Source organism: Periplaneta americana, chromosome 13 (genome assembly GCF_040183065.1).
Source record: "Periplaneta americana isolate PAMFEO1 chromosome 13, P.americana_PAMFEO1_priV1, whole genome shotgun sequence".
In the NCBI taxonomy this organism is placed as follows: Eukaryota; Metazoa; Arthropoda; class Insecta; order Blattodea; family Blattidae; genus Periplaneta; species Periplaneta americana.
Genome location: NC_091129.1, coordinates 128,250,806 through 128,277,307, shown reverse-complemented (window position 1 = coordinate 128,277,307; position 26,502 = coordinate 128,250,806). Strand labels below are relative to the sequence as shown.

The 26,502-nt window shown below is 35.4% G+C and overlaps 1 protein-coding gene across 3 annotated transcripts in view; it reads left to right on the top strand.

Annotated features, from left to right (window-relative positions):
• LOC138712422 (alpha-1-inhibitor 3-like) overlaps positions 1–15,958 on the top strand; it is a 118,705-nt gene extending 102,747 nt beyond the window's left edge. For all 3 annotated transcript variants that reach the window (XM_069844216.1, XM_069844218.1, XM_069844217.1), the window contains 9 exons: positions 1,038–1,305; positions 2,142–2,296; positions 4,882–5,094; positions 6,542–6,776; positions 8,657–8,829; positions 9,582–9,747; positions 13,773–13,928; positions 14,293–14,508; positions 15,308–15,958. In XM_069844216.1, the coding sequence (XP_069700317.1) occupies positions 1,038–1,305; positions 2,142–2,296; positions 4,882–5,094; positions 6,542–6,776; positions 8,657–8,829; positions 9,582–9,747; positions 13,773–13,928; positions 14,293–14,508; positions 15,308–15,480 (1,755 nt within the window). In that variant the 3' untranslated portion in view covers positions 15,481–15,958. The remainder of the gene's footprint in view (positions 1–1,037; positions 1,306–2,141; positions 2,297–4,881; positions 5,095–6,541; positions 6,777–8,656; positions 8,830–9,581; positions 9,748–13,772; positions 13,929–14,292; positions 14,509–15,307) is intronic.
• The last annotated feature ends 10,544 nt before the right edge of the window (positions 15,959–26,502 follow it).

Sequence of the window (26,502 nt, the reverse complement as noted above, 5' to 3'; positions counted from 1 at the left end):
AATTACTGTGTTAATTGTCATCATCATCATCATCTGCTTTACTGATTAGGCCTTTGGCCTGTTCCATCTTTAGGGGAATAAATTTGTTAATAATAACTATAACTATGAAATAACTACTAAAGCTTTCCTGGCGACGTGATAACTCAAAATTTTCTCGGGCTTCCAGCCAAGTCGTAAGTTGGTGATCCACCGACGTTTCGAGGATGTTCATCTTCCTCATCTTCAGGGTTAAATGATAACTACAGGTACCCAGCTCCTTAATTTATAGTGTCAGAGGGAGTAGTCAGCCGAGGAGCTGTGCACTGATTGGCTCTTATTAGTGCGGACCGCGGCATGAACATGGCCGACGTGTCGTCTCGTTTTGTGCTGTTCGTCTGATTGACCGCAGGTCTCACTATGGGCTCGGCGGACGAATTCTTATGTGTCCTCCGCTGATGGCGGCCCGTCGTCTGGGCGTTGAGAAATTTAATAGCCGGTGCTCACGCCGTGCTTAGTTGGAGACCCGAATCCCGATTCAGGTTGCCGCATTCCGCCGCTATGGCCAGGGTTTCCTTTACTCTTCTATCCCAATAGCCCGAACACTTCGCCAGGACCTCGGTGTTATTAAAATTAGCCCTATGGCTTTTTTCAATACAGTGTTCAGCCAAATTTCTCAATGCCCAGATGACGGGCCGTCATCAGTGGAGGACACATAAGAACTCGTCCACCGAGCCCATTGTGAGACCTGCAGTCAATCAGCCGAACAGCACAAAACGAGATGACACATCGGCTGCGTTCACATCACGGTCCGCACTAATAAGAGCCAATCAGCGCACAGCTCCTCGGCTGACTACTCCCTCTGACACTATAAATTAAAGAGCTGGGTACCTTTAGTTATCATTTAACCCTGAAGATGGGGAAGATGAACATCCTCGAAACGTCGGTGGATCACCAACTTATGACCTGGCTGGAAGCCCGAGAAAATTTTGAGTTGAACTATAACTATTTCTTGTACATCAAAACTGTGTTCAACACTAGTGGCTACTGTTAATTTTTAGGGAGGTCTGACAGGTGAAGCGTCATCAGCAGCTCTGACTGCTTACGTTCTTGTCTCACTGTTGGAAACGGGCATCCCACTCTCCCCATCTGTGACGTCTAATGCCATGTTTTGTTTGAGAGGAGATACTGACGTAGATGTATACACATTGGTGCTAACGACTTATGCTCTCACTTTACTGGGGGAGAAAGATATGGCGCAAGAATCACTAACGAGGCTTTTGGGAATGGCTACCAGACAACAAGATCTGCTATGGTGGGAAAAAGCAGGTACGTAATTAAGAAGAATGTCTGTTAGTGCTAAAGAAATTATTTGTATAAAGGCTGGTTCACAATAAACCGGGAATGGAAATATTGTAAAAATACATGTATTTAAATGTAAGATTCACGCTCACATTTAGATACATTTGTTTTAACATTATTTCTGTTCTCGTTCTCGTCGTTTCTGTTTCCGGTTTATTGTGAACCAGCCTTAACAATTGTGATTGAATGAAAATGTTACTGCTTCCTTTATTTTCTATCTGAAATGATATATATTTACTGCAGGAAAATAACAATGTCGATTAGAAGTGGGAGAAATATTAATTTATATGAGATAGTCAAACAGATCGTTTCAAAATTTTATGAGAAAACATAAATGCTCACAACAAGCAAGTTTAGTTCCAGACTTAGAGCAGCAAATGATACTAATATTTTTATGTGATTATTCTTACATAATATATTTCTATGTACTGATGAAGAAGATAGTTTATTTACCTAATAGAATTAGTAGTAGGCTACAGCCAATATATTTTTAGTCAAGATAGTAGAGTGGGCCTATTTCTTACAAAAATAGAAAAGCTGAAAAAACATTCTGCCATAGCAAGTTCTGAGCATAGTGCTGGTCTTGTACGGCATTTTCCGAATTCTCTGTATAAAGATAAAGTAAAATAATTTAAGAACATATTGAGTAATTTATTATACATTTTATCACTATCAAAATTACTTTTAATTTGGTTAGATCTTCCTTGTGAGACTTCAATTTTTAAAAAGCTGATTTCAAACAATACATTGTTACTGGTACGCAATATATTGGCATATACATGTTAAGAAATTATATTTTGTAGGTACAGCATCCTTGGGCTTAAGTGTGGAAATGACAGCTTATGCGATTCTGTCCCTCGTGAAACTTGGTGGAGAAGAAAATCTCATCAGTGCTCTTCAGGCTGTGCGATGGATTTCCAAGCACAGAAATGCTCAGGGAGGTTTCATTTCTACTCAGGTAAATATTTCTTACAACCACCTCATTCATACTATCACAGCCATCAGATACAACACAGCATTATCTTAACTTTTTTTTTCTCTCTTGTATGGAGAAGGAACCCGAAGGCTTACACTGCAACCTGAGGCTTATTGTGCTTACCACTCCTATTCTTGTGAATGATTGGGTAGTCGAACGGCTGCGCTCTTGTACAGGTACAGCACGCTGCACCGTGAACTTAACCCGGGCTATTGTATTGATGATGATATATGAATTAATAACGGCGAAATGAGTCCGAGGTCCAACGCTGAAAGTTACCCAGCAATTCTGCTTCAATTGGTTCGAGAAAATCCCGGAAAAAACCCCAACCAGGATTTGAACCCAGGCCTGCTCGTTTCATAGCCAGACATGCTGACCATTACTCCACAGCGGTGGACTTATTTTTACTTAATACCGAAATTCTTGTTAACGACCCAATCTTATATTATGCTGAACTAATCTCGATGAAATCAAAGTAATTTAGTATTTATAATGGAAAGAATAGATCACAGTCACATTTCAAATGGTTAAAAAAATATATCTTTTTTAGAACAGTCACACAGTGAAAAGATTACAGACAATGTAAACATCTTGAATGAGAAGATTGCAGGCAAAATTTATCGACTGTTCTTTACATATGAAGTTACTTGTTTTGACAGAGTCTAAGCAAGCAAACATCTTATGGGACTGCCAATAGAATATCAGTCGATCAGTCTTCATTAAGTCAAGTCTACGTGCTGACTGTTCTTACCAACTGGACTATGTTGGAGATCCATGGGCTCGACCCTAGTTCTGGAGCGAATTTTTCTCCTAAAATAACATATTACATAGTAACAAAAAATTCTGTAGGATAAAAGTATTCAATTGTACAAACTGCTAACAATACATAACTCTTGGAATACCCTGATCGACAAAGTTATTTAGAATATAAATGCACTCCTGTGTAATGATATCTAAAGATGTACTGTGACATAATGTCATAACATTAAGTAAGGCCAAAGGGCAATAAAAGGAGGGGAGTTCGAGCTGGTGTATGGTGGATAAGAGCATACAGCGTGTAGAGCTGAAGGTCTTGGGTTCGATCCTCAGTGCTGGAACGAATTTTTCTTCTAAAATAACATATGATGTTGTTGTTTAGTCAACTGTCCAAAGACAGGTCTGAATCTTACAAGTGATACCAACAAACCACAACTCATGAGGCAACTAGGCCAGGAGATAATGGTGTAAGGTGTTCTTCCTTTGAAACATATCGTCAAGTGAGATCTGTCTGATAATAGATGTACATATCAGCCAGAACCTCAATCATATGATATTCATTCTTTCATAGTGATCTGCCCAAGAACAGGTCTTTCACTGCAAACCCAGCATTCCTCAGCCTTTCTTATTTTCTGCCTTCCACTTAAGTCTCCGCATATGATTCATGTATCTTAATGTTGTCTATGATCTGACATCTTCTTCTGCCCCGAACTCTTCTCCCATTCACCATTCCTTCCAAAGCATCTTCAGTAGGTAGGCAGTTTCTTCTCAGCCAGTGACTCAACCAATTTCTTTTTCTTTTCCTGATCAATTTCAGCATTATTCCAACACAGCTTCGTTTCTTATTCTGTCTGTCCATTTCACACCCTCCATTCTTCCCATATCCATATTTCAAGTGCGTCTAGTCGCTTCTCTTTACTTCGTCGTAATGTCCATGTTTCTGCCCCCATACAATGCTACACTCCACACAAAGCACTTCACTAGTCTCTCCCTTAGTTCTTTTTCCAGAGGTCCGTAAAAGATGCTCCTTTTTCTATTAAAAGCTTCCTTTGCCATTGCTATTCTCCTTTTGACTTCCTGGCAGCAGCGAATGGAGGGATAGTTTACGTCCGGAATCTTTTACCATGGAAAGATTCATCGTGCCATGTTTGCAGTTTTTCTTGAGTAAGGTAAATGCATATGACATAAAAACAGATAATTCTGTAAGAATAAAAGTATATATCTCATATAAGTACTAATTTACCGAACCTGAAAAACTCTTGAAGGTTTCAGCTCAAACCTAGCCCATGATCTGGCCGGCCTTAGATCTGTGGGCTGGGCCCATGCCCATGCAGACCTCTAGGTATCACTTGTCGATTCAGTTTGCTTATCGTCACGATTCCAGTGGAGTTCCATCACAGTACCCTCCACTCTCCAGAAAACGTACTACACCTCTGTAGATTAATGTCTTCTGTATGCCAGCCACAATACATCTGCCAGCATCGATGTAAATTACTTATAAGCTTATAGCACTTACACATGTCATTTTAACTACGAAATATCTATAGAATTTTAAATTTTAATACATTTTCTAAGCTTTCACTGAATTGCCTTCTAATAAAATATATAAATATCTTTTCATAGAATTGCATTCGCTGAAGAAAAATATAATACAGCTATAATTTCAGATTCCATTTGCTTTGTCTGTCTGGTAAATAATAAACCATAAAATTCTTTCAAAATGTACTTGTCAAAACAGTAATTCCACAACTTGTTTTTATTATTTTTGTCCAATATGCAATCAAACTTTGTCGGTTCGTTTATTTTTTCAGGATACAGTAGTAGCTCTGGAAGCCCTAGCCAAATACGCCATTATGTTGCCACATAGCAAGAATGATCTAACTGTGATGGTTACAGCCACAGAGCTGGAACACACATTCAAAATCCGTGAGCTCGAGAGACTATTGCTCAAGAAACAATATCTCCCAGTACTGCCAACCGAAATAGAGATTGATGCTGTGGGCGAAGGCTGTGCTTTGGTACAGGTAGGTTCAGTGGATGAAAATGTTACAACTCAAACTATAATTTTCAATCAAAAAGTCTTAGACAGACAGTATTAGCATTGCATGTTGAAACTGGTAGACTTGGATATCTACTTTAAAATGATTCTACTCAACTAGCCAGTTCTAATCTAATCTATCTAGTTCTAATCAACTATTATGAAACTGTAAGTCTTCGATTTCGCATACTATAATATTGTACTGTTGGTTTTACTTTTAATTTTAATTAGGTATTTGATTTCTAATTTTGAACCATTTCTTGTAATACTCCTTATTGCCAATTGTTGTTACTAAATAATGTATTTAATTCGTAAATTTTAAGTCATCTCTTAGTATAGCTATTTATTGCATCTAAAATAATATGTTTAATATTTCTTCCTATAACCATTACAGGTTGCAATTGACAAAGAGTACCAGGATACAATCAATATAGAGAAATGCCTTGAGGCTTTATGAAACATATTTTTGTTGTTACAGTGAAAAATAACAAATTGAAATAGATTGAAACACAAAATAATATACGAAGTAACGTCAAAAAGATGTGAATTAAAGACATGGTCCATGTGTATAATGCCTGAAAATAGCTATTGATCCTTTGCATGTTTGTTTTTTTTTTTTTAATGTGTTTAATCTATAACTACAGTCAGTGTATTGATATTAGTATCTCTTTGTTGTTACCTATTGCTTTAAAAAGAATGTGTAATTTTAAGTCAATTTTTCTACTATTCGTTTACTGTTTACATTTGTTTTTAAATCTTTTGTATTGCCCCTACTATTATATATTGCCCTTCAACAATTCGTTAGTTATAAGTCATTACTTGTGTTATTATTTCAATTATTGTACTTGTTACTGAATCACGTATGTAACTTATAACCGTAAATCATTGCTTGTAATATCCTTCTATTACTCTTAACTATTCCATTGTTCATGAATTAAGTATTAATTTGAAAGTGAAAGTCAAACTTTGTTATATTAATGTACTATTGATTATCTTTTTAGGTCGTGTATTTACTCTGAAACAGTTAGACATTCTTGTATATCTTTGAATTGATTATTCCTCAAACATCTCATTAATATTTAACAGGATCCATTCTTTCATTAAGGTGCATTCTTCTACATAATTCATGTGAATTGTAACCTTGGCCACAATTTTATATTATAATTTTACTATTGTTTATTGGTTATAAAATATGTATTTTGATGCCAACTATAACCTAATATACCTCAGGGTGAAATAGGGTTTATTAAATTGGATAATAAAAAAAATGATTCTACTTGAAGCCTTGTGTGCATTCTCAAAAATTTTGAATAAAATTTTAAAAAATCACTCTGTATATGTGAGTGCGTGTGTGTTTGTATGTTCATACGTGACTGCATTAAAGTGTTAATTTCTTTATGTCATGTAACAGCTGACTGATATTGCCATTCTAGACATCTCTCAGGTATAACGTGAGAAATGCATCCGGCAGTGATGCCTTCGACCTGGAGGTGAGAACAGGTCCTGTTGCATCTGTGGATGAATGCACGATGCAACGAGTAGAAGTCTGTGTGGGCTATAAGTTGCCTGATGAGACATCCAACATGGCTGTGTTGGAGGTATACATGGTGACTGGCTATACTCCAGACCGTGCTTCACTGTATCTCCTGTCACACCAGAGTGATGTCAGTAAGTATTCTTAATAATTACAATGCAGGTCATCACATGATGTAATTCATAGGGCGCGAATTTATAAGCACTTAGGATGCTATGCATAGACATTTCGCTAGCCCACACTACGAGCGTGCTAAACTAGCCCCGGCTATCGAGTGATTATTTGTAAAGGTAAAGGTAAAGGTATCCCTGTAACATGCCATGAAGGCACTTGGGAGGCATGGAGATAGAGCCCCATGCTTTCCATGACCTCGGCACTAGAATGAGGTGGTGTGGTCGGCACCATGCTCTGACCGCCTTTTACCCTCGGGAAAGACCCGGTGAGTGAATCTCGGGGATGTTCTGAAAGTTTGGCAACGAGAAAAAATCCTGTCACCACCTGGGATCGAACCCCGGACCTTTCAGTCCGTAGCCAGCTGCTCTACCAACTGAGCTACCTGGCCGCCAGTGATTATTTGTACAGGATTCATATTATATCATATTGCTAACACTGGTTTATGAATACGAAAAATGCTAGTTTGCTGATCATCCACCGGAAGCCTGCGCTAAGAATGTCTATGAATATGGCCCTAAAAGTTAAGAGTGGCACAAAATATAGTCCACTAGAGTGGATATACTGTTCACAAAGGTAGGTTTTAGTTGTAATTCACAAGACTTCGAAATCTAACAATGGAGAACTGGGTCACAAGGACTGTACAATATTGTGACTTTTTATTCTTACTTTTACCACCACACATCCGACAACAATGTGACTTTTATTTCTAATAATTCACCCTACAACAATAGGTATTCCATTCAACACAGCAACACGATAGTCGTTATTGCACTCCACACGACGACAATGACGTGTATTATTGAGAAGAACAACAATGTACTCGTAATTTCAATTAATGTTCATAAAGCACTATGTGCAGAACAGAACTGTCAGTTCTCAGTTCACAGTTCGCTTGCCCTGGTTAGTTCTTCTAGTTCACTGTTCAAGTTCACTGCACATCGAACTCAGGTCTTCTGGACGCGTCGCCTTCGCCTGGACGCTGCCACAGTTACGGATTCACGTTCACTGCACGTCGAACTCAAGTCCTCCGGATACGTTGCACTCACCTGGTTACTGCCACAGCTACGGACTTACTCAAGTTCACTGCACGTCGAACTCAAGTCCTCCGGATACGTTGCACTCGCCTGGATACTGCCACAGTTACAGACTCACTCAGGTTCACTGCACGTCGAACTCAGGTCCACCTTGCTCGCTGCTGTCCAAGACTTGAAGGCTGACTGAAGATTGACTCAAGACTGCTTCTCGCTTTTATTTATTACACCGTAACATCTGGAATCTTCGATTCGCGTGGCTTTCTGAACCTTCGAGAGGGATATGCATCTAGATGTTTCCCCTACTCTCTCTGCTCCATGCCGTAGTTCTCCGCAGTTCTTTCCCCTCGCTCTGTGCCGCGCTACAGTACCTACTGAAGCTCGAGTTTCCGTTTCCCCGCACCTTCCTTCCCGCCAGATGTGCGCGCAACTCCCCGACGCAACCAGAATATTCCAGATGGATGCCACAATATATTGGTAAACAGCATGTTACCTTATGTTTGTTTTGCTCGGGATATATGACACCTATTTGGATACTTGATTTTAGAATAATGTAAGATTCGAGAATGGTTCACTTCATTACAAAATAAAACTATACTTGGCGTGTTAAATTTATATTAACCCTTAAGTAGTCATGCGGGGTGTTGTTGACACCCCAAATATAATGAGTTCGTATGGGCTATTTTTTTAGTGAACAATTAAAATATCGCTCTTTTTTTATTTATACAACTATATGAAATACTTTAATATCTATACTACTCCAAGCAAATAAAACGAAAGTTCGATTATCGCAATGATTGATGTTACAGATGTGAAACGGTGGGAGGAGGAACAGGATCGAATCAATTTCTATTTTGATGAGCTCTCCAGCAGAAAGCAGTGTATAGGATTCCTAGTGGTACAAGAGACAGAAGTGGAAAATCCAGCTCCAGCTATTGTTAGAGTTTATGATTACTACCAGCAAGAGCTGTCAGTATCAACAGTAAGTACAGCAGCTCCAACACATTCAGAAAATAGTTCTCTGCTTTATATTAATTTTAATGTTGCACCAAATAATAGTACTGGTAATGCAATTTGCAAAGCATGAGTATGAAGAAGTCTTGAGTTGGTAAGAGCTAGTAAATGTAGCTCAGTTGATTGCACATAAGTTTATGCTCACAACTTACTGTCCTCAGTGGTCAACAAGTTCCACATTTGCACGATTCGTGGACTCCAGGATAATCACACTTATACGATCTACGATTATCTGAGATAAATTATTTACGGTTGAGGCTAAATCATTAATAAAAGCTAGGAACAATGATGGACCTAAAATTGATCCCTGGGGAACTCCATATTTAATATTCTTAAATTCTGAGTTAGTGATCCTGTGACTATTTGATATATTTATTTCTACAATATTGTTAAGTCTTGGCTGCTGTGTTAAACATCTTACTTCAATTTTCCATTTTTAAATAGTAATCTCAAAAACTAGAAAAAAATAGCAATATTTTATGGAATGAACAATACACAGGCCAAATAAGACAAGTTCAGCATTCACTGACCTTCATAAACAATGTGATATGCAGACTTAGCTCACTTATTCCAAATTTGGTTTCTCTCTACTATATAGAAAAATATTAAAATAAAATAAAATGGCCGAATGTTGTCACTGAATTAATTTTACTAGTGACACAAATATTTCGTAGATACTAGGCCTAATGCTGTAATTATCAAGAAGTTGTTTCTCTGCAGAAATATAACACAGATGGGGGTTGTAGAAGTGAGAAATTGCCTCATCCTCAGCCAGACATATCCAATGAAGATGCAGTTTTGCTGAAGCAGGAGTCTGAAGTTGGTAAAATGGTAACCGTTGATGTTTCAAAACCACAAGATCTTCAAATGGAGCCTTTTAGCTCTGGTAAGTTTATAGTTTTAATATGTTTTTATGTGAATATGTTAAAACATGTGTACAGTTCCGGTACCCATATCTTTCTAACAACAAAAGAAAAATAATCAATTTATGAAAAGTAACTCTGACAATGGTGAATAATATATTATGTATGAATTGATTGATAACCAAAATACTACAAGACTAGTATTTCTAATTTAATTTATCAGTGTAAGTTTTAATTAACATGCTTTTGTTTGGTGGAATATCATGACAAGAACGTTTTGAAATTGAAGATAAAATGAAAGTCAAATGAAAAGTGGGGATATGAACAATTTCTGCTATTGAGGTTTACTAGGCTTTGCCTGCAATTGTCAACCAGAGAAAGGATTTTAAGGGACAAGCCGCATTATGCTATGAAGTGAAAGTCTGGGAGGTAGAGATGACTACCAGCAATCCTCACATTTGGAGTTAATAAGGGAAAAGAAGGGGATATGAGATGAAGAGAAAGGGATGATGTAATCCTCCTCACTCGTGTCATCACAAAGCTCTTTTGGTAACACTAACGAGCAAACTAGAAACTAGGGAAGTGAGTTACAATGTATTAATTTGTCACTACATTAGTGATGTATACAAGCAAAGGCTTTGGTTACTTGAAAATTCACCCGCATCAGGTAATATCTTAAAGCAACCTGCAGACTATTACTGCAAACTTCCAATCTTCCCATGAAAGAGACTATCAAAGTTCTTTGAACAAAGATCTTTTATAAAATATATGACAGTACCAGTACACCGTCAAAGTTCTTTGACAAAGAATACTGGTACATATGATAATAGTACATTATGCAACGAGCCTATAATGGTAGTAATTAAGACGCGAGTATGTTTGTTTATGAAACGAGCGCAAGCGAGTTTCATAATTTTCATATGAGCGTCTTAATTACCATTATAGGCAAGTTTCATACGACATTTTATGCTCGACCATATTTCTAACTTGAAATTATTCATAAGTATTCATGTTATGGTTATGTAAGTGAGGAGCGGAACTGACCTTCTAAATTGTGAGATGTGCGCAGACGCGAAAGTATTGATTTTTTCCGAGGCACGAATGTCATTGACCTTCATATAATCTAGAGAATAACATGAACATTAGGCTTGATATAACCTGGAAATTGATTTAGAATTGAAAAACGAGATGACAAATTGAATTTATTTGAATATTATTTACAATTAACGCTAATTATTATAGTAACAGAACATAACCTTCTGCGACAGTTTTGGATTTCCAGCCTCCATGACTTTTCGCTAATTGTCTTTCGATTGCATATCCGAGAATAATCGATTCTTGCGGTTTTATAATGGTACAATGGTGATTTCTCATTGGCTGAACAACTGAACTTTAATGAATAGGTGTCCTTTAATGAGGTGCATTAAAGGGCTACTACTAGGTGTATAATTACTATATTTCAGCATGGTAGAGCATAAAATATTTTAACAAAGATCTGTGATAAAAGGTAAGATTTTGAGTAAATATTACACGTGTATATAAAATATTTTGTCAAAGATAACCTAAAATTAAGGCAAAATAATCATTAGCCTCCATTTATAGTTAAATAAAATAAAATAATTTTTTGATCACAGATATCCAAAAATCAATTATGGACAGTACCGTACTATGCATGTTTAGCTACAATTAGTTCAAAATATTACAATATGCATATTGCTGAAAAAGAAACAAAAAAGGAAATGTCAAAACTCACTAAAAAGGGAGAAAAAAAGGTACTGGTATAATGCGAGGACTTAAAAATTTATATAAATTATTATGAGAATGAATGAAGATAATTTTCAATTTGTCTAGACTTGTGCATCACTCTTGTACAGCAGTTATAGTCTGCTATTTTTATTTTTGTTTTTGTAGTCCGTGTTTTATGTTTCATAACATTTCATTTGCTTCATATTCTCATTATCAGCATTATAGCAGTCAAACAATTTTTACATTTCGCCATATTGGTTTCAAGCTCGGCAGATCTTTTATAGAAGGTAACAAGATGCACTTACATTTTATAAAAGATCTTTTGTCAAAGGAACTTTTATAAAAGAAAACCTATTACACTGTCATAAATTTTATAAAAGATCTTTGCCAGAGAACTTCGATAGTGTAATAGAGAGTGGATGCTGTCACACGTCTTACTTACTGCTCAAGAGTGGTGGCTGCAGCTTTTCCCATTTTTTATCACTTGATTGCATAATGGAGTGTGGATGGAAGTAAAACAGCAACTGCTACAATGATAGAGGAATACAAAACGTGTAGCACTAACAAGAAGATTACAACATGCTCTTTTCCAATAGCAGACATTGGTCTAAGTGGTTAATTGTCTTTCTTCCCATTATAAACTTCTAAATCTTGTGTTGTTTCTTTTTCTGAATGAAGTTTCCTACATTAGTTTTTGCTTACCTTTGCTGCTGTTATTTACGTTCTCTTGAGTCATTCTTTTAGTCTGTAATGGCCAATGAGGAGTCTGAAGAGAGTTACTGTTTTCTAGGATTTTTCTACCTAAGCTTTTTCAGTCTGTCATTCTACCAGTGGCGGTTCCTCAGGGGAGGGAAGGGAGGAACGTCCTCCTCACATTTTTCTTCTTTTGAAAGTAAATACCAAATTAAATATGTGCCTTGAAATTCGAGGGAGATTCGATAATTTTTAAGTTCACAGCTATAAGAAAACCTCGGTTGATCAAGTTTTAAAAAGTTTTAAACAACGCGCACTCATGTGCTGCTAAAAAACTGTGAGAAGGATGCGAGATTGTTTGTGTGGAGGAAAGTCAATCCATTCCTCCTTTACTGTAGTTAACACACATAGACAACAGCGCGCTAGCAGCCAGAGAAAGAAGCAGAGTTTTAAAACAAGTAAATGAAAGGATGGGGAGGAGATCCTCCTCTAAATCAGCGCATGGGCGGGAAATAGAAACCGACTGGTCTTGCAGCAAGCTCGCTATCACTGCCATCTAACAGTGCTGCATTCAACCAAACTATAACACATCTAGGAGACACAATAAAAACAGTTTTAACGCGAAGCTATGAAAAACATTATATAAACTTTCTTAAATTATAAATCAAAATATATTATTCATTGCACTTTATATAAGCTACTATTCATGGTTTGAAACTTTCGAGGATATCTGAAAGTTGAAGTTGGATTTATATAAAATAAAGAGGAAGTAGTTCTATGTTAGTATCGCAGATCTTTTTGGCCTCTGAAATTCACTTCCATTCATTGTCTACTAGACAGGACAACGGCCAAGTTGTCAGTTTTTTTTACAAATATATTTGAAATTGAAAGTACTGCAAACTACATTATTTTAACATAAAAAAATTAATCGGCCACCGGCAGCTTTGAACAATAATGGTAGTATGACTTTACAAGAACTGACATTCTTCAAAAGCATGTGATACTGAACTTGTAAAATGTACATGTGGCAACACAGACCACGTGGGTGGGTGCAGTGTTCTCGCTTTCCTAACAGATTATTTCTCATTCCCATTTCCGTAAAATGGTTCCGATTACGTGCTAGTAGCTGATCTCTTCCAACACGTGTGCGTGAAAAATGCTGCGAAGTTGTGAATTTCCTTGTAATTGTTAATTTGTGCAATTATTCAACAATGAATGGAAGTGAAAACATTATATATTTTGGACAATTTAGGAAACTCAGTTTACAAAAACAGATTATTGCTATACAAAAGGGAAGGCCAACTCTAACACTACCTGGTCTTACTTATATGGATGTAGGCTAATTTGTAGCACGTTTCTTTCAAGAAGGTGTCATTTTGAGCTGTTAACTTCTTTCCTCTTATTAAGAAATATGCAGGAGCCGCCACTGCATTCTACCAATAGAATCAACTTCCCTCCATGCACCATTTTAGATGAGTAGGAATAACAATTTTCAATAATAATTCATGTGAACGTTACAAAGTAAATTGTGTATATAGAAGGTAAAATTGTGTATATAGAAGGTAAAGGCTGAGTAGGTCATCTATGACGTTTTGTGTATTGTTTACAGAGGAATCTATCACAGAAGATATTACCAGCACAGTAAGCCCCGTTAATGGAACTGAGGGACTGAACCCACAGTTTGTGAACGTGGATCATGAATTAGAAACACCTTCTGGTCAGGAAGGACCTATTCCTTCTTATGTCTTGCCTCAAGCTGTGGCCGGTAAGAAATTAATGTATAACGTATTGTAGCACTATAGTGAGGTTACCAAGTGATGATTTCTGTTTTTATCAACTCATGACATTTACATGTCTAATGCGTGGTGAACAGCTTGAAAGTTTTCACAGCATTTAAACATTGGTTGCCATATGTGGAGCACATGTGAGAAAGCTTCAGTTTAGTAAACTTAACTCCGTGAAAGAAAATATATATATATATATATATATATATATATATATATATATATATGACGAAATAAGGTATATCTCGAAATTAAGTAGGTTTTACCCTATTATAATATTTTTGATACATTCACAGGTATTTCGTAATATCAAGAACTTCAATGCCATTTCTTATCCCTTTTCAGATGCAACCATGTCATGTCCAATTTGCGAGGAGACTCCTCCAAGCAATTTTTCTGAGCTATATTGCAGATCAGGAACTGTGTACAAACTCTCTGTAAGAAAGGGGAACAATGCACGACTGCTGATTAATATGAGTCCTGGAATTGTAGCACGCAGGATACGCAAGCTTGTCAAATTTGTATTAGCAGCTGACTGTGCATGCAAGCTTCTTGACAAAGGTAAGCACCATTCAAAAAAAGTGTTCAAGATTTTGTATTTTACCATGTATCTTGCTGTGTTAATTTTATTGTCCTTAATTGTTTTTCATTCTATGGATAGATAATAGTACATTATGCAACGAGCCTATAATGATAGTAATTAAGACGCGAGTATGTTTGTTTATGAAACGAGCGGGAGTTTCATAATTTTCATACGAGCATCTTAATTATCATTATAGACAAGTTTTATACGACTTTTTATGCTCGACCATATTTCTAACTTGAAATTATTCAGAAGTATTTATTTTATTCGTATCTGACTGAAGATCGGAAGTGACCTTGTGCATAGCTCGTAAATTGTGAGATGTGCACAGACGCAAAAGTATTGATTTTTTCCGAGGAACAATAATGTCATTGACCTTGATGTAATCTAGAGAATAACATGAACTAATTTTGATATAACCTGGAAATTGATTTAGAATTGAAAAACGAGATGACAAATTGAATTTATTTGATTATTTACAATTAACGCTAATTATTATAGTAACAGAACTTAACCTTCTGCGACAGTATTGGATTTCCAGCCTCCGTGACGTTTCCCTCGTTGTCTTTCGATTGCATATCCGAGAATAATCGAAAACCTGAACTTTAATGAATAGGTGTATTTTAATGACATGCATTAAAGGACTGTTACCAGGTGTATAATTACTACATTTCGGCATGGTCGAGCATAAAATAATTATTACTAAAGTTAGTACAAATTGCAGACACTTCTGAGTTATGAAATGATAAGAATATACTTCTAAAATATTTGTTTCAGTTGGAGGACATTTAATACTTCTGGATCCAAATGCAGCCACGAGCTCTTTGGAAGATGAAGGTGATGCTGACTCAATGCCTGAACTAAAACTCAATAATTCAATGATCATGATTGGTGTAGAGGCACTACCGGGACAGCCTGAACTAGTGAAAGAAGCACGGAATAGCTGTTAACACACACCTGTCTGGAATTCATACATGAATCAGTTCCTCGACACGAATATTCATCACGCAGAAGTAACACTGTGGATCCGCAAAAAATCGAAATGAAAATAGTGTGCATATTAACAAACTTTCATTTTGTGCGTTTTTTTCAAACTGTGTCAGTGTTATGTTGAAGATGTACAATGTTGTACATGCTCTTATTTAATCAATTCATAATGATTTGAAGAGCCATTCATATGAATGGCATATCTTCAAATTCACAAACATCTTATCGATCATTTATTTTTGAAATCCACTTTTAATCAGTCCACGATGAAGAAAAAAGAACTCTATAACGATAAACCTTGATGCTAACAGGACGTTTAGTATTATAAGAGTAAACAAAATGTAGGATGACCTTAATTTTACAAAATTTTATGTGTAACTGATGCTTCATTCATTCTATTGTAACATTTAACTGTTATTATAAATAAATAAATAAACAGAATTTTGTAGTAAACTTTTAAATACATTTAAGTGACTGTATATTACAAAAAATTATAGAATGTCATCTCTATTTGCTATACTGTTAGTAACAAACACAAGTAACCAAGTGTACCTTTCAGTTTTTATACAAAAAGAAATTAAATGTTTACAAGAAAACCTTGTTATGCCGATAAGGTACTGGTCAACAAATGTGTACTAATATGACTGTAAATAATATTCTCAAACTTTTACATCAGACCTAAGATTATTACCTAAATTTGAATTACTGAACAGTAGAAAAATCCTCTTCTTACAAGGAGATTGAAGTAGCAAATATGTGCTCAGTTAATTTTTACACATTTCATACTTAACATATTCGAAACGAGAAAGTCAATAATATTGCAAAACAGGCAACATATTTCAACCAAGACCTCTTCAAGTGATATCTCTATTAAGTGCTTTTGCTTCAGTAAAGTCTCATTTTACAAACCTATGGATCAACAATTGGCTCTCTTCTAACAAAGGAAAAATTTTACAGTCTGTACAAAAGAAACCAAATAACCTGGAAATGACTTGCCCAGACATGTTCAAACATTTTTAACAAGAGCCAGAACAGGTCACATTGTCACACAATTGTACCTACACCGATTTCACATTTCTGATAATCCTACTTGTCTGCGGTGTAATAATCATGATGAAGATCTGGAACACATTCTTCTATACTGTCCATCCATAAACCACAAAAGAAGTAAATTAAAATCATCAGTACCAGTTGCAGAAGACACAGCCCTGTAGTATATATTGACTACACCCCAACTCTGGCTACTAGCAACAGGCATCTATAATGAACACTGATCAAAATACCCCTCATTTCTCGTGAAAAACAACTGAATAGACTATAGTGGACTTTATGTTGTCAGCAAATAGCTGGATACATTAAGAAGATTGACTGATTGATACCTAACATATACCAGAGTAAAATTTTTATATAAAAGCTTTAGTGAATATATAAAGTGTGTAAAATAACTTTGTTTTAATTAATTTTTGTTGTTCCTATAGTGAATGCCCAGAATTTCACTGTAAATAGCTTGTGATATAAGGTGTCTACAATAACCTGTGATTAAGTCTTGATTTTGACGTGGGCTTGATACTATAAATGGCTTGTATTGTGAAACTGTTATATTGTCAACGAAATTCTGTTTTAACATTTCTCCATAATGGACACTTGACACAATACCATACATAAAAGTTCCTTATTTTAAGATATAAATCTTTAACACAGCATAAGGAAATTATAATTGCAACATATAGCTGGCCTGTGCCATACAATTAATTATGCATGTCTCGTTGCATAATGTACCAGTACCATATGCATAATGAATTCAATCGAGATCTAACATCATCTTGTAGTTCATATACAACAATGTTTATCTTAACTTCACATGCAAGGGCGTAAATAACGGGCCCACAGGGCTCGAGATGTTGGGAGGGGGGAGGGGCTGAAAAACCATTCTGTATTATACCTGAAGACATTACTTACAATAGTTCTGTTTCTTTCAACAATCACTTCTCTAGTTGCAATGTTTTTTTTTCTTTTCAATGTCGCAATGTTAATCTGAAGTCTTCAAAATATGCATTCTGCATGAATTTACTCCCAAAAAGGGCCAAAACATGCACGGATTTGGATTCAAAATGTCATAAAATGAATATCTGCAAAGTTCAAGAAGTGTAACCAACTTGTATAAAAACTTGCATTTGCATGGAAATTCAGGCTCTCGTGATGTCTGCTGAAGGGCGATAAAATTCTAAGCGTGCCTTAGCCGTGGGTCCTGTGTTATAAATTAGGGAACAATGTCCGTGAAGAGGGCTCCAGCAAAAATTTATCAGCTATTTCTCGCCCGCGTAGAAATTTGGAAGTGATACAACAGGGCCCATAAAAAAGGCCTAAGTGCGTGTGTGTTTATTCCACCCTTCATCCCCTATAATTCACCAACAACCCATCCTTGTTCTTAGATATGTAAGCTGTACCACACCTAATAAAACTAACATAAATAAATAAAAAAAAATATATATATATATATATATATATATATATATAGCTCACGCAAGAAACGATTACCGAAAACCAATGGTGGGGTTGCTGTCTGTTTTGACGTGTGTATGTAGGCACGCCGAGAGGGGAGAGGTGAGAGCCGATAAAAGTACAGTCTCTTCCAAGAAAATGAACAAATGAGGACATCGTTGTGGAAATAAAGAACGTAGCAAGAGAAAAATTCGAAGCTAATTAAACGCGCAACATGTGTTTACGAATGAAATAATACCGTGCGATATAAGACACATATTCACATGCAATGGAACAAACTAAAGTCGTAATGTAACTATCACATGCAAAACTGATTCTATCGATGTCATTTCCCTTCCGACTGTACTCTCGAATATCATTCAAGTTATCTCGTGACCTTTCCTCTCGCCCACTCTTCCTTATCGCAGTGTTTGATTCACATTCCTTCCGTCGGCAATCCGTGGTTGCGAGATAGATATATATATATATATATATATAAAATTTCCCTTTATATGTTATGGAGGCACAAGGACCATGCTTCCAAGACCTCAGCACTCGAATGAGGTATGATTGGCACATGTTCAACTACTTTTCATACCTAGGAAAGACCCAATACTCAATTTGTTAGCTGGCTGAATGGACCATTCTGAAAATTTGGCAATGAGAAAAATTCCGCAACCATTCATGAATTGAACATAGATCTTGTACATAGCCAGTTGTTCTAGCAACTGAACTACCCAGTTGCCAATGCAATCAATAACATAGATGTAACAGATCACACACAACACAACATGACACGACATATTTATATTTCCATTATTTTCAGAAAAGATATCAAATGGCATAACACAGTAGCAGTAGTACAGTTCAATATCGATTAAAATTATCAAAATGTCAGTCATCCAAAAGTCAAATATCTGAAGACATTTATTTTTTTCTCTGTTTGGATTTTTAGTCTTATTTTTAAACGTACAGTACAATATTAATTTTTCTCTCCCTCTATTTGATAGTAGGCTAAGTAGTGCAGCACCGGGTTTCTCCTTCTTCATCTTCATCATTATCCTCAGTGTCAGCAATTTTAAAGAGAAATTTATGAATATAATGAGAGAAAGGAAAACTAAAGTTACTAATTTAGTTACAAACAACAGTGTAAATGATTTTAAAGAATGATTCAATCTTAATACAAGGGTCATTTCATAATTATGGCAACTATATTATAACACCCAATAAAGCTGCAGGAATATAAATTCACTATATGCAACTGAAGGTCATTGGAATGTGCCTCACAATGCTAGTACGAAATTGGGTACAGGAGGCAATGGGTAGGGGAAATTGAAAGATGCATAAATAGAAATCATTGTTTTATTATGCACAAAAGGAAACATTACATTACTTACAGCTAACACTCTTGAAAATAATCTCCTAAGGCTTCCATACATCTTTGCCAATGATGAAGCAGGCATTGAATACAATCAGCTGTGTGCGATTCGTCTATGTGTATCACCTCTCATCGAAATGCTGTTAAGATGTCCTCCCTGTTTGCAAACCGCTTACCACGCAGCAGCTTCAATTGCAGAATGAGAACAAAGTCGCATGGACTGAGATCAGGCGAGTAGGGAGGATATTCCAAAATCTTCCACCTCCACTGCTGCAAAAGGTTCCTGATAGGAGGCAATTCACTTATCATTCAATGCATCTTGTAGCTCAGAATTATACTGACGAGCATTTCTGCCACAAAGAACTGCAATTTTCATGTATGACCGCTGTTCAACTTTACTTACACAGCCTCTAGCATACTAACTTTTGTCTGTGCTGTCAACTAACCACCAATGCACACAGATGCAATCTGGCAGTGGCATTCCGTACAGTGTGCAAAAGGTTTCTTTGAAACGTATATAATGAACTAACCACATTTTCGGTTATTCGGAAGATATACTTTTTATTTTAGTAGGTTATTTTACGACGCTTTATCAACAGCTTAGGTTATCTAGCATCTGAATGAGATGAAGGTGATAATGCCGGTGAAATGAGTCCGGGGTCCAGCACCGAAAGTTACCCAGCATTTGCTCATATTGGGTTGAGGGAAAACCCCGGAAAAAACCTCAACCAGGTAACTTGCCCCGACCGGGAATCGAACCCGGGCCACCTAGTTCGGAAGATACAACATAGTTGCCATGACTTATGAAATGATTCTCGAATGTCATGAAGAAGACGACTTCAATTCAATTTCAGTGGATACCTCCACCTGTATAATCATTTATCTTGCGTATGCTGAAATTTAAAATTAGTAAATACAAATAAAACATCACTTCTTATATAAAATTGTCATATATTTAAATAAACTTCATCTCACTTAAGAGAACAACATTTGACTCCATTGTTCGACTACAATATAACTTATTCTACCAATGCACAATGGCAGTTCATGGCTCAAAGAAACTACATGCTACTGAACACTTTGTGGACAAAGTGTCCGAGGAAATTGTTAAATAATTTGCAGTCTCGCCAGTGACGTGTAAATCAGTCATTTATAATTTTAGAAAATTTTGTGCTACATCATCAATTTCAGATATAAAGAAATCCTAAGAGGCAAGTTCTGACTCAAGAAAAACCTGTCAATACTCTCCAATAATGGGTACAAGACCTAAGAAATTATCGTAACTTTTGCTTGATCAGTACAGCATAGAAGAGGAAACTGTCAAGTGACTTAAAATTTAGACTCTAAAAGTCTTCTATTGTCAGATTATAACAGTATAGATGACTTAAGGGAAGACTCTACTGAAAATCATGAAAATTTTTCCAAATTTTTTTAGCCATTTCACTTATTCATAATTTATATTTTCATACCCCAAATGGATTCAGCTCAATTCTGATTACAAATACTCGTATGTTTACACTTTTTAAATTAAGGGTGGAAGGGGGCGTGAAATTTAAAGAGCTGTCAAAATTGTTTTTCATCGAAGAATTCTTTTTTAAAATTTCTGATTACAAATCTAGTAACTTTTTGTTGGCTCCCTGAAGTTACTAGATGAATGTAGCGGAGGAGAATATTAATTTACATAAATATTCATTTTATTTTCAAATCTATTTTTCTGTGTTCATTTTTGTTGATTCAACACCAACTTTCTTATGCCAAATATTAATCAATCTGGATGAAATTTTTACTGCAAGTATTTATGAGGTAGCTGCATGTTTCTATGTATTTATTTTGTGAAAAATGCTGCTAGTTTATTTTATTAATATTTTTCTTAAGAAAAATATTAATAAAATAAACTAGCAGCATTAAGAAAAATATTTATTTTGTGAGAAATGCATTTTTCACAAAATAAATACATAGAAACATGCAGCTACCTCATAAATACTTGCAGCATTAAGAAAAATATTTATTTTGCATTTATTTTGTGAGAAATGCTGCTAGTTTATTTTATTAATATTTTTCTTAATGCTGCTAGTTTATTTTATTAATATTTTTCTTAAGAAAAATAAATGCATAGAAAAATAAATGCATAGAAACATGCAGCTACCTCATAAATACTTGCAGTAAAAATTTCATCCAGATTGATTAATATTTGGCATAAGAAAGTTGGTGTTGAATCAACAAAAATGAACACAGAAAAACAGATTTGAAAATGAAATGAATATTTATGTAAATTAATATTCTCCTCCGCTACATTCATCTAGTAACTTCAGGGAGCCAACAAAAAGTTGCTAGATTTGTAATCAGAAATTTTAAAAAAGAATTCTTCGATCAAAAACAATTTTGACAGCTCTTTAAACTCCACGCCCCCTTCCAGCCTTGTTTTAAAAAGTGTAAACATACGAGTATTTGTAATCAGAATTGAGCTGAATCCATTTGGGGTATGAAAATATAAATTCTGAATAAGTGAAATACCTAAAAAAATTTGGGAAAATTTTCATGATTTTCAGTGGAGTCTTCCCTTACGGAACCAGTTTTTAATGGTTTACTTGATCCTCAGTTCGTCTTTAATAATAATGAAACATAGGTCAGAGAAAGTGACTGTGTAAACTGTTAAAATAGCAAACATTCTACTAGACAACCAAAAATTCACATATTATGCATGATAGATGCTTGCACAATTTGAAGTAGAACTGAACTGATATTATCTAATGAAATTAATTCTGAATACTACGTCAGACTCATTTTAAGATCTAAATGATTAACGAAGTAAAATTGGATATTTTATGCAAGACAATGCCATATTGTTCAACTATATCATAAATAAATTTATCCATATTTCTGACGAGTGTGTTTTAAATCACGAACTGTGGCCAAGATCAACAGATCTAAATATGTGACTTTTATCTGTGAGAAGATATGTCAAAAGAAAATATGTAACAAGAACCCACATTCTTCACAAGAACTACCATAAAATATTTGGCACAAAATTTTGGCAATTCTCCAGCAACTATTTCCATTTGCAGTAATCATCAGTTTTATAAGCAAAATGTGGTCACTTCAAGGCAATACTCCGAAACAAAAGAAGTCATAATTTCACTGAGGATGTGCATAAAAATTATTAGTGTTTTACCCTATCGCTAAGTGAAAATGTAATAACAATGACAACTTACATGTGAAAGCAATATTTGCCAGAGGATCGCTATCCATTTTTGGACCAGTTGTCATTCCTATAATAATTTCTAACAATATGGAACACTGGTCAATCACAGTATAGGAAATGTTTTGTTTAAACAATTTCTCTCAGTGACAAAAAAAAGTCCTTAATTATTTCCACCACACTGAAACAGGTTTCATTCAATTGTGACTCAACAGCAAAACTGATCAAAATGTTACTAGACGAGTCTCATTATACAGGATGTTCCTTGACTCATGATGTGTTACGAAATCTTGCTTAGCATCTCTCAGAACTTTTCGCATACATATAAGCCCTGGTTTCATCTTGCCTCATTTATTGATCAAAACTCAAGTCGGGAAGAAAAATAATATTGGCACAAAATTTACTTAATAGCAAATTATAGCAAGCTATCATAGTTGCTACTTTACTCAATACACAGGAATTACAATTTTATCAGCTACAGCACAAAAACAGCATTATTAGTTTAAGATATTTTATCTATATAATAGTATAAAACATTTTCAGAAAACAGCGCACTTCACTACTCATATAACCAACTGCACATGGAGACCTCCATCTCAAGATGTAAGTTCAAAATCTCTATCTATTTAACCTATATAATGGTAAAATATACTCTTATGTCCATTTGTATGTAAAGATTCTATCCAAATGACTAAGTAAAAATACTGCAGACACAACTACAATACAAAATTTCGTATTTTTTTCAAAGTGGATGTCTTGAAATTGTTTTCCACTTTGATTTTAATCTATTAATGATGGGGAATCTTTACACAAGTTTAGAAACCATTCTTAATATATAGATAATCAAAATAGGATTAAATAAAAAGCTCTCATTAGGATTATATTGTTAGTATACTTTGAAAATAAACACTCAAACATTCCATCGGCATAAAATTCTAATTAATCTCAACAACATAAGCAACGAGAAATCATAGCTAGAAATATACATACACAGCATAAGGTAACATAATTTTCAACTCTCCTTTTAATACTGGCAATTATACTTACTGCATTATACATATAAAAGGCGACAATATCGAGCAGTTTTCCATTCACATGCCCGAACTCTCTAGAAATGGCTACCTCATACACAATCTTTCACTTTCGTATTTGCAGTTATAGTAATCCAACTGTAATATGGAACATTCACTAACCTAAGTAGCAACATTCATTACTTGATAAACACTGTCCACACGAGATGTATGAGTACAAGATTTATTTAATTTTTTTACAATCAAGACCGTAACGTGCATCTGTATTGTGTCTGTTTCACAAACTCCTGAAATCTTACATTTGGTTTTTCTAATGAAGAGAAGAAAAATAACTTGACAGTTGTTTAAGAAATGCATTTTTTTATTGCAATACAGCATTCATCTAATTGCAATTGATCATTGTTGACTCAATAGATTGTTCTCCCAAATTAATTTCTCTCAAATACTCATTGCACTAATGAGAGATTTCTCTTCAATTGTTATGCGAAAATTTCAAACACGTTATCACACACAAGATGTTCCGTATTTTTCGATTGTTGGCGAGGGCAAGGTTGTGCTTCTACGACTTTAATCCCAGGATTACATTTAACAGATTGCTCAGCCTTATAGGCTTTGACAGCAACAACTTTGATCAATTTCACTATGGTGCCATCAATAGAGGATTCCACTTTAAGAAAAAAGCACTAGTTTTATGGGCCTTGCCAGAGCTTTCTTCAGTTACAAGCCAGAGCCATACATTGGCAACACTGTAATTAACTGTCAACTGGAGGCCTACTATCCAGAACACGTGATCGTTCTAATACTGATTTTCAATGTAAATTAATGTTACAATATAAGTGTGTGTCGATGGAATTATGTTCGCGGTCGTACCAAATGTTAATTGTTGATCTATTATAAACTAAGTTCGTGTTGACGATAAAAACAAGACAATAAATGAAAATAAGCTGCAGTCTTTAGCAATTGTTACGGTTATTATTAATGACAAAGTGATTGACAATTCTTCTAAATATTAAATATTGTATAAACTACATTTTTACAGTATTACTTGTGGTGTATCAGAATTCTAGCCAAATTGTTGGGTCTCGCCTGCTATATCAATAAAGTTACGCCATTGATTTTCAAGTTCATTGTAAACAGCTGTTTCGTGATCCCATAAATGTTGCAGTTTTGTTCAAGATTCGGAATGCCTGCTATACGTCAGAACTACGTATAATTTGTAGATGCATACACTCACTTTATTGGTTTTCAATGTTTATTTATTAATGTTATTTCTTTTGTAATAAATTAGTTATAAACATGTTTATTTTCACTTCGTATTTACAGGATTTAAAGTTCATTGAGTTTACGCTAACTGGCACATTCTTAATACATAATGTGTTTTGTTACGTATTATGTTGAAGGTATGTTTCTTCATTTTTTCATAGATCTTTATACTTGGCCTTGGCCTATTTAAAATTATATTTAGAAAATTTATAACAAATAATTTAGGATAACAGTATTGTTACGGTGACTGGCGAGGTTCAAACTGAAACTGACTTCCTGGGCATCTGAAATATTTATAGCAAAGCACGACAGAAAATCACATGAAATTAAAATGTATATAATATCCTAGAACTTTCACGTCAGAGGTGAAACAACATAAAGCGGCAAAACATTGTCAATTTACTAGCCACATAATGATTGCAAAAGTACGTCGTTATTTTATTTATTTTTGGTACAAGTAACATTTAGGCGGCCGGGTAGCTCAGTTCGTAGAGCAGCTGGCTGTGGACTGGAAGGTCCGGGGTTCGATCCCAGGTGGTGACAGGATTTTTTCTCGTTGCCAAACTTTCAGAACGGCCCCGAGGTTCACTCAGCCTCCTATAAAATTGAGTACCGGGTCTTTCCCGGGGGTAAAAGGCGGTCAGAGCGTGGTGCCGACCACACCACCTCATTCTAGTGCCGAGGTCATAGAAAGCATGGGGCTCTAACTCCATGCCCCCCCAAGTGCCTTCATGGCATGTTACGGGGATACCTTTACCTTTACCTTTTACAAGTAACATTTATTTAAGTATTTATTTATTTTCCCTTGTGCCATCAATAAAAAAACATGTATGCTTTTAATTTTTTTAAGTTATAAGTGGCTGTATGCAAGTACTTACACGGTATTTTGAAACTCAAATAAAATACCATTTCAGATTCCGTAATAAATTACGTACATCAATACACTAAATCTTGATCATATGCACTTAGTTTTGTATCAATTAATGTCGAAAATGTACCTGTGAAAACAAAATCAAAGCACTAAAATGTCAAATGTCATGGCTTTATTTCGCCTCTGCCACCTCCACTCAGTGTTGCCAAACCTACCCGTGCTCCGACTTGTAATTGAAGATGGCTCTGGCCTTGCCTAATACATTGTACAAGTTATGTGGTAGGTTGTCATTTCTATGGCAACTGATCATTTGATGGAATAGCCCCATAGGCTCAGTGCTTTTTTCTTAACATGAAATCATCTATAGCTACTGCACAAGAAGTCAAGTTATAACTCTCTTTTGAATTACATGGATCAACTGTAGCAGTCGTTTCCAATCGACGGTGGCGATCCTAGTGGTTGTTCTCTTCCACATGTTACCGTTTTTAACATGGGGCTGGCCAATCCGTTATATATGTGATCAGGGGTTTAATACTCAAATTATCCCAAGCTATCATGGTTGCTACTTCACTCAATACACAGGAATTAATAATAAAATACCCTACAAATATCTGTTTCAACATACATCCACTTCACTTCGCGTATTTTAGAAATGTGATCCACAGCCTGTAGAATACTTTGCTCATGAACACACAGCTATGTAATAAAGTTTTCTTTATATAAGCATTTTATTTGTTTCATTTCAAATTAAGGTTAATTCTG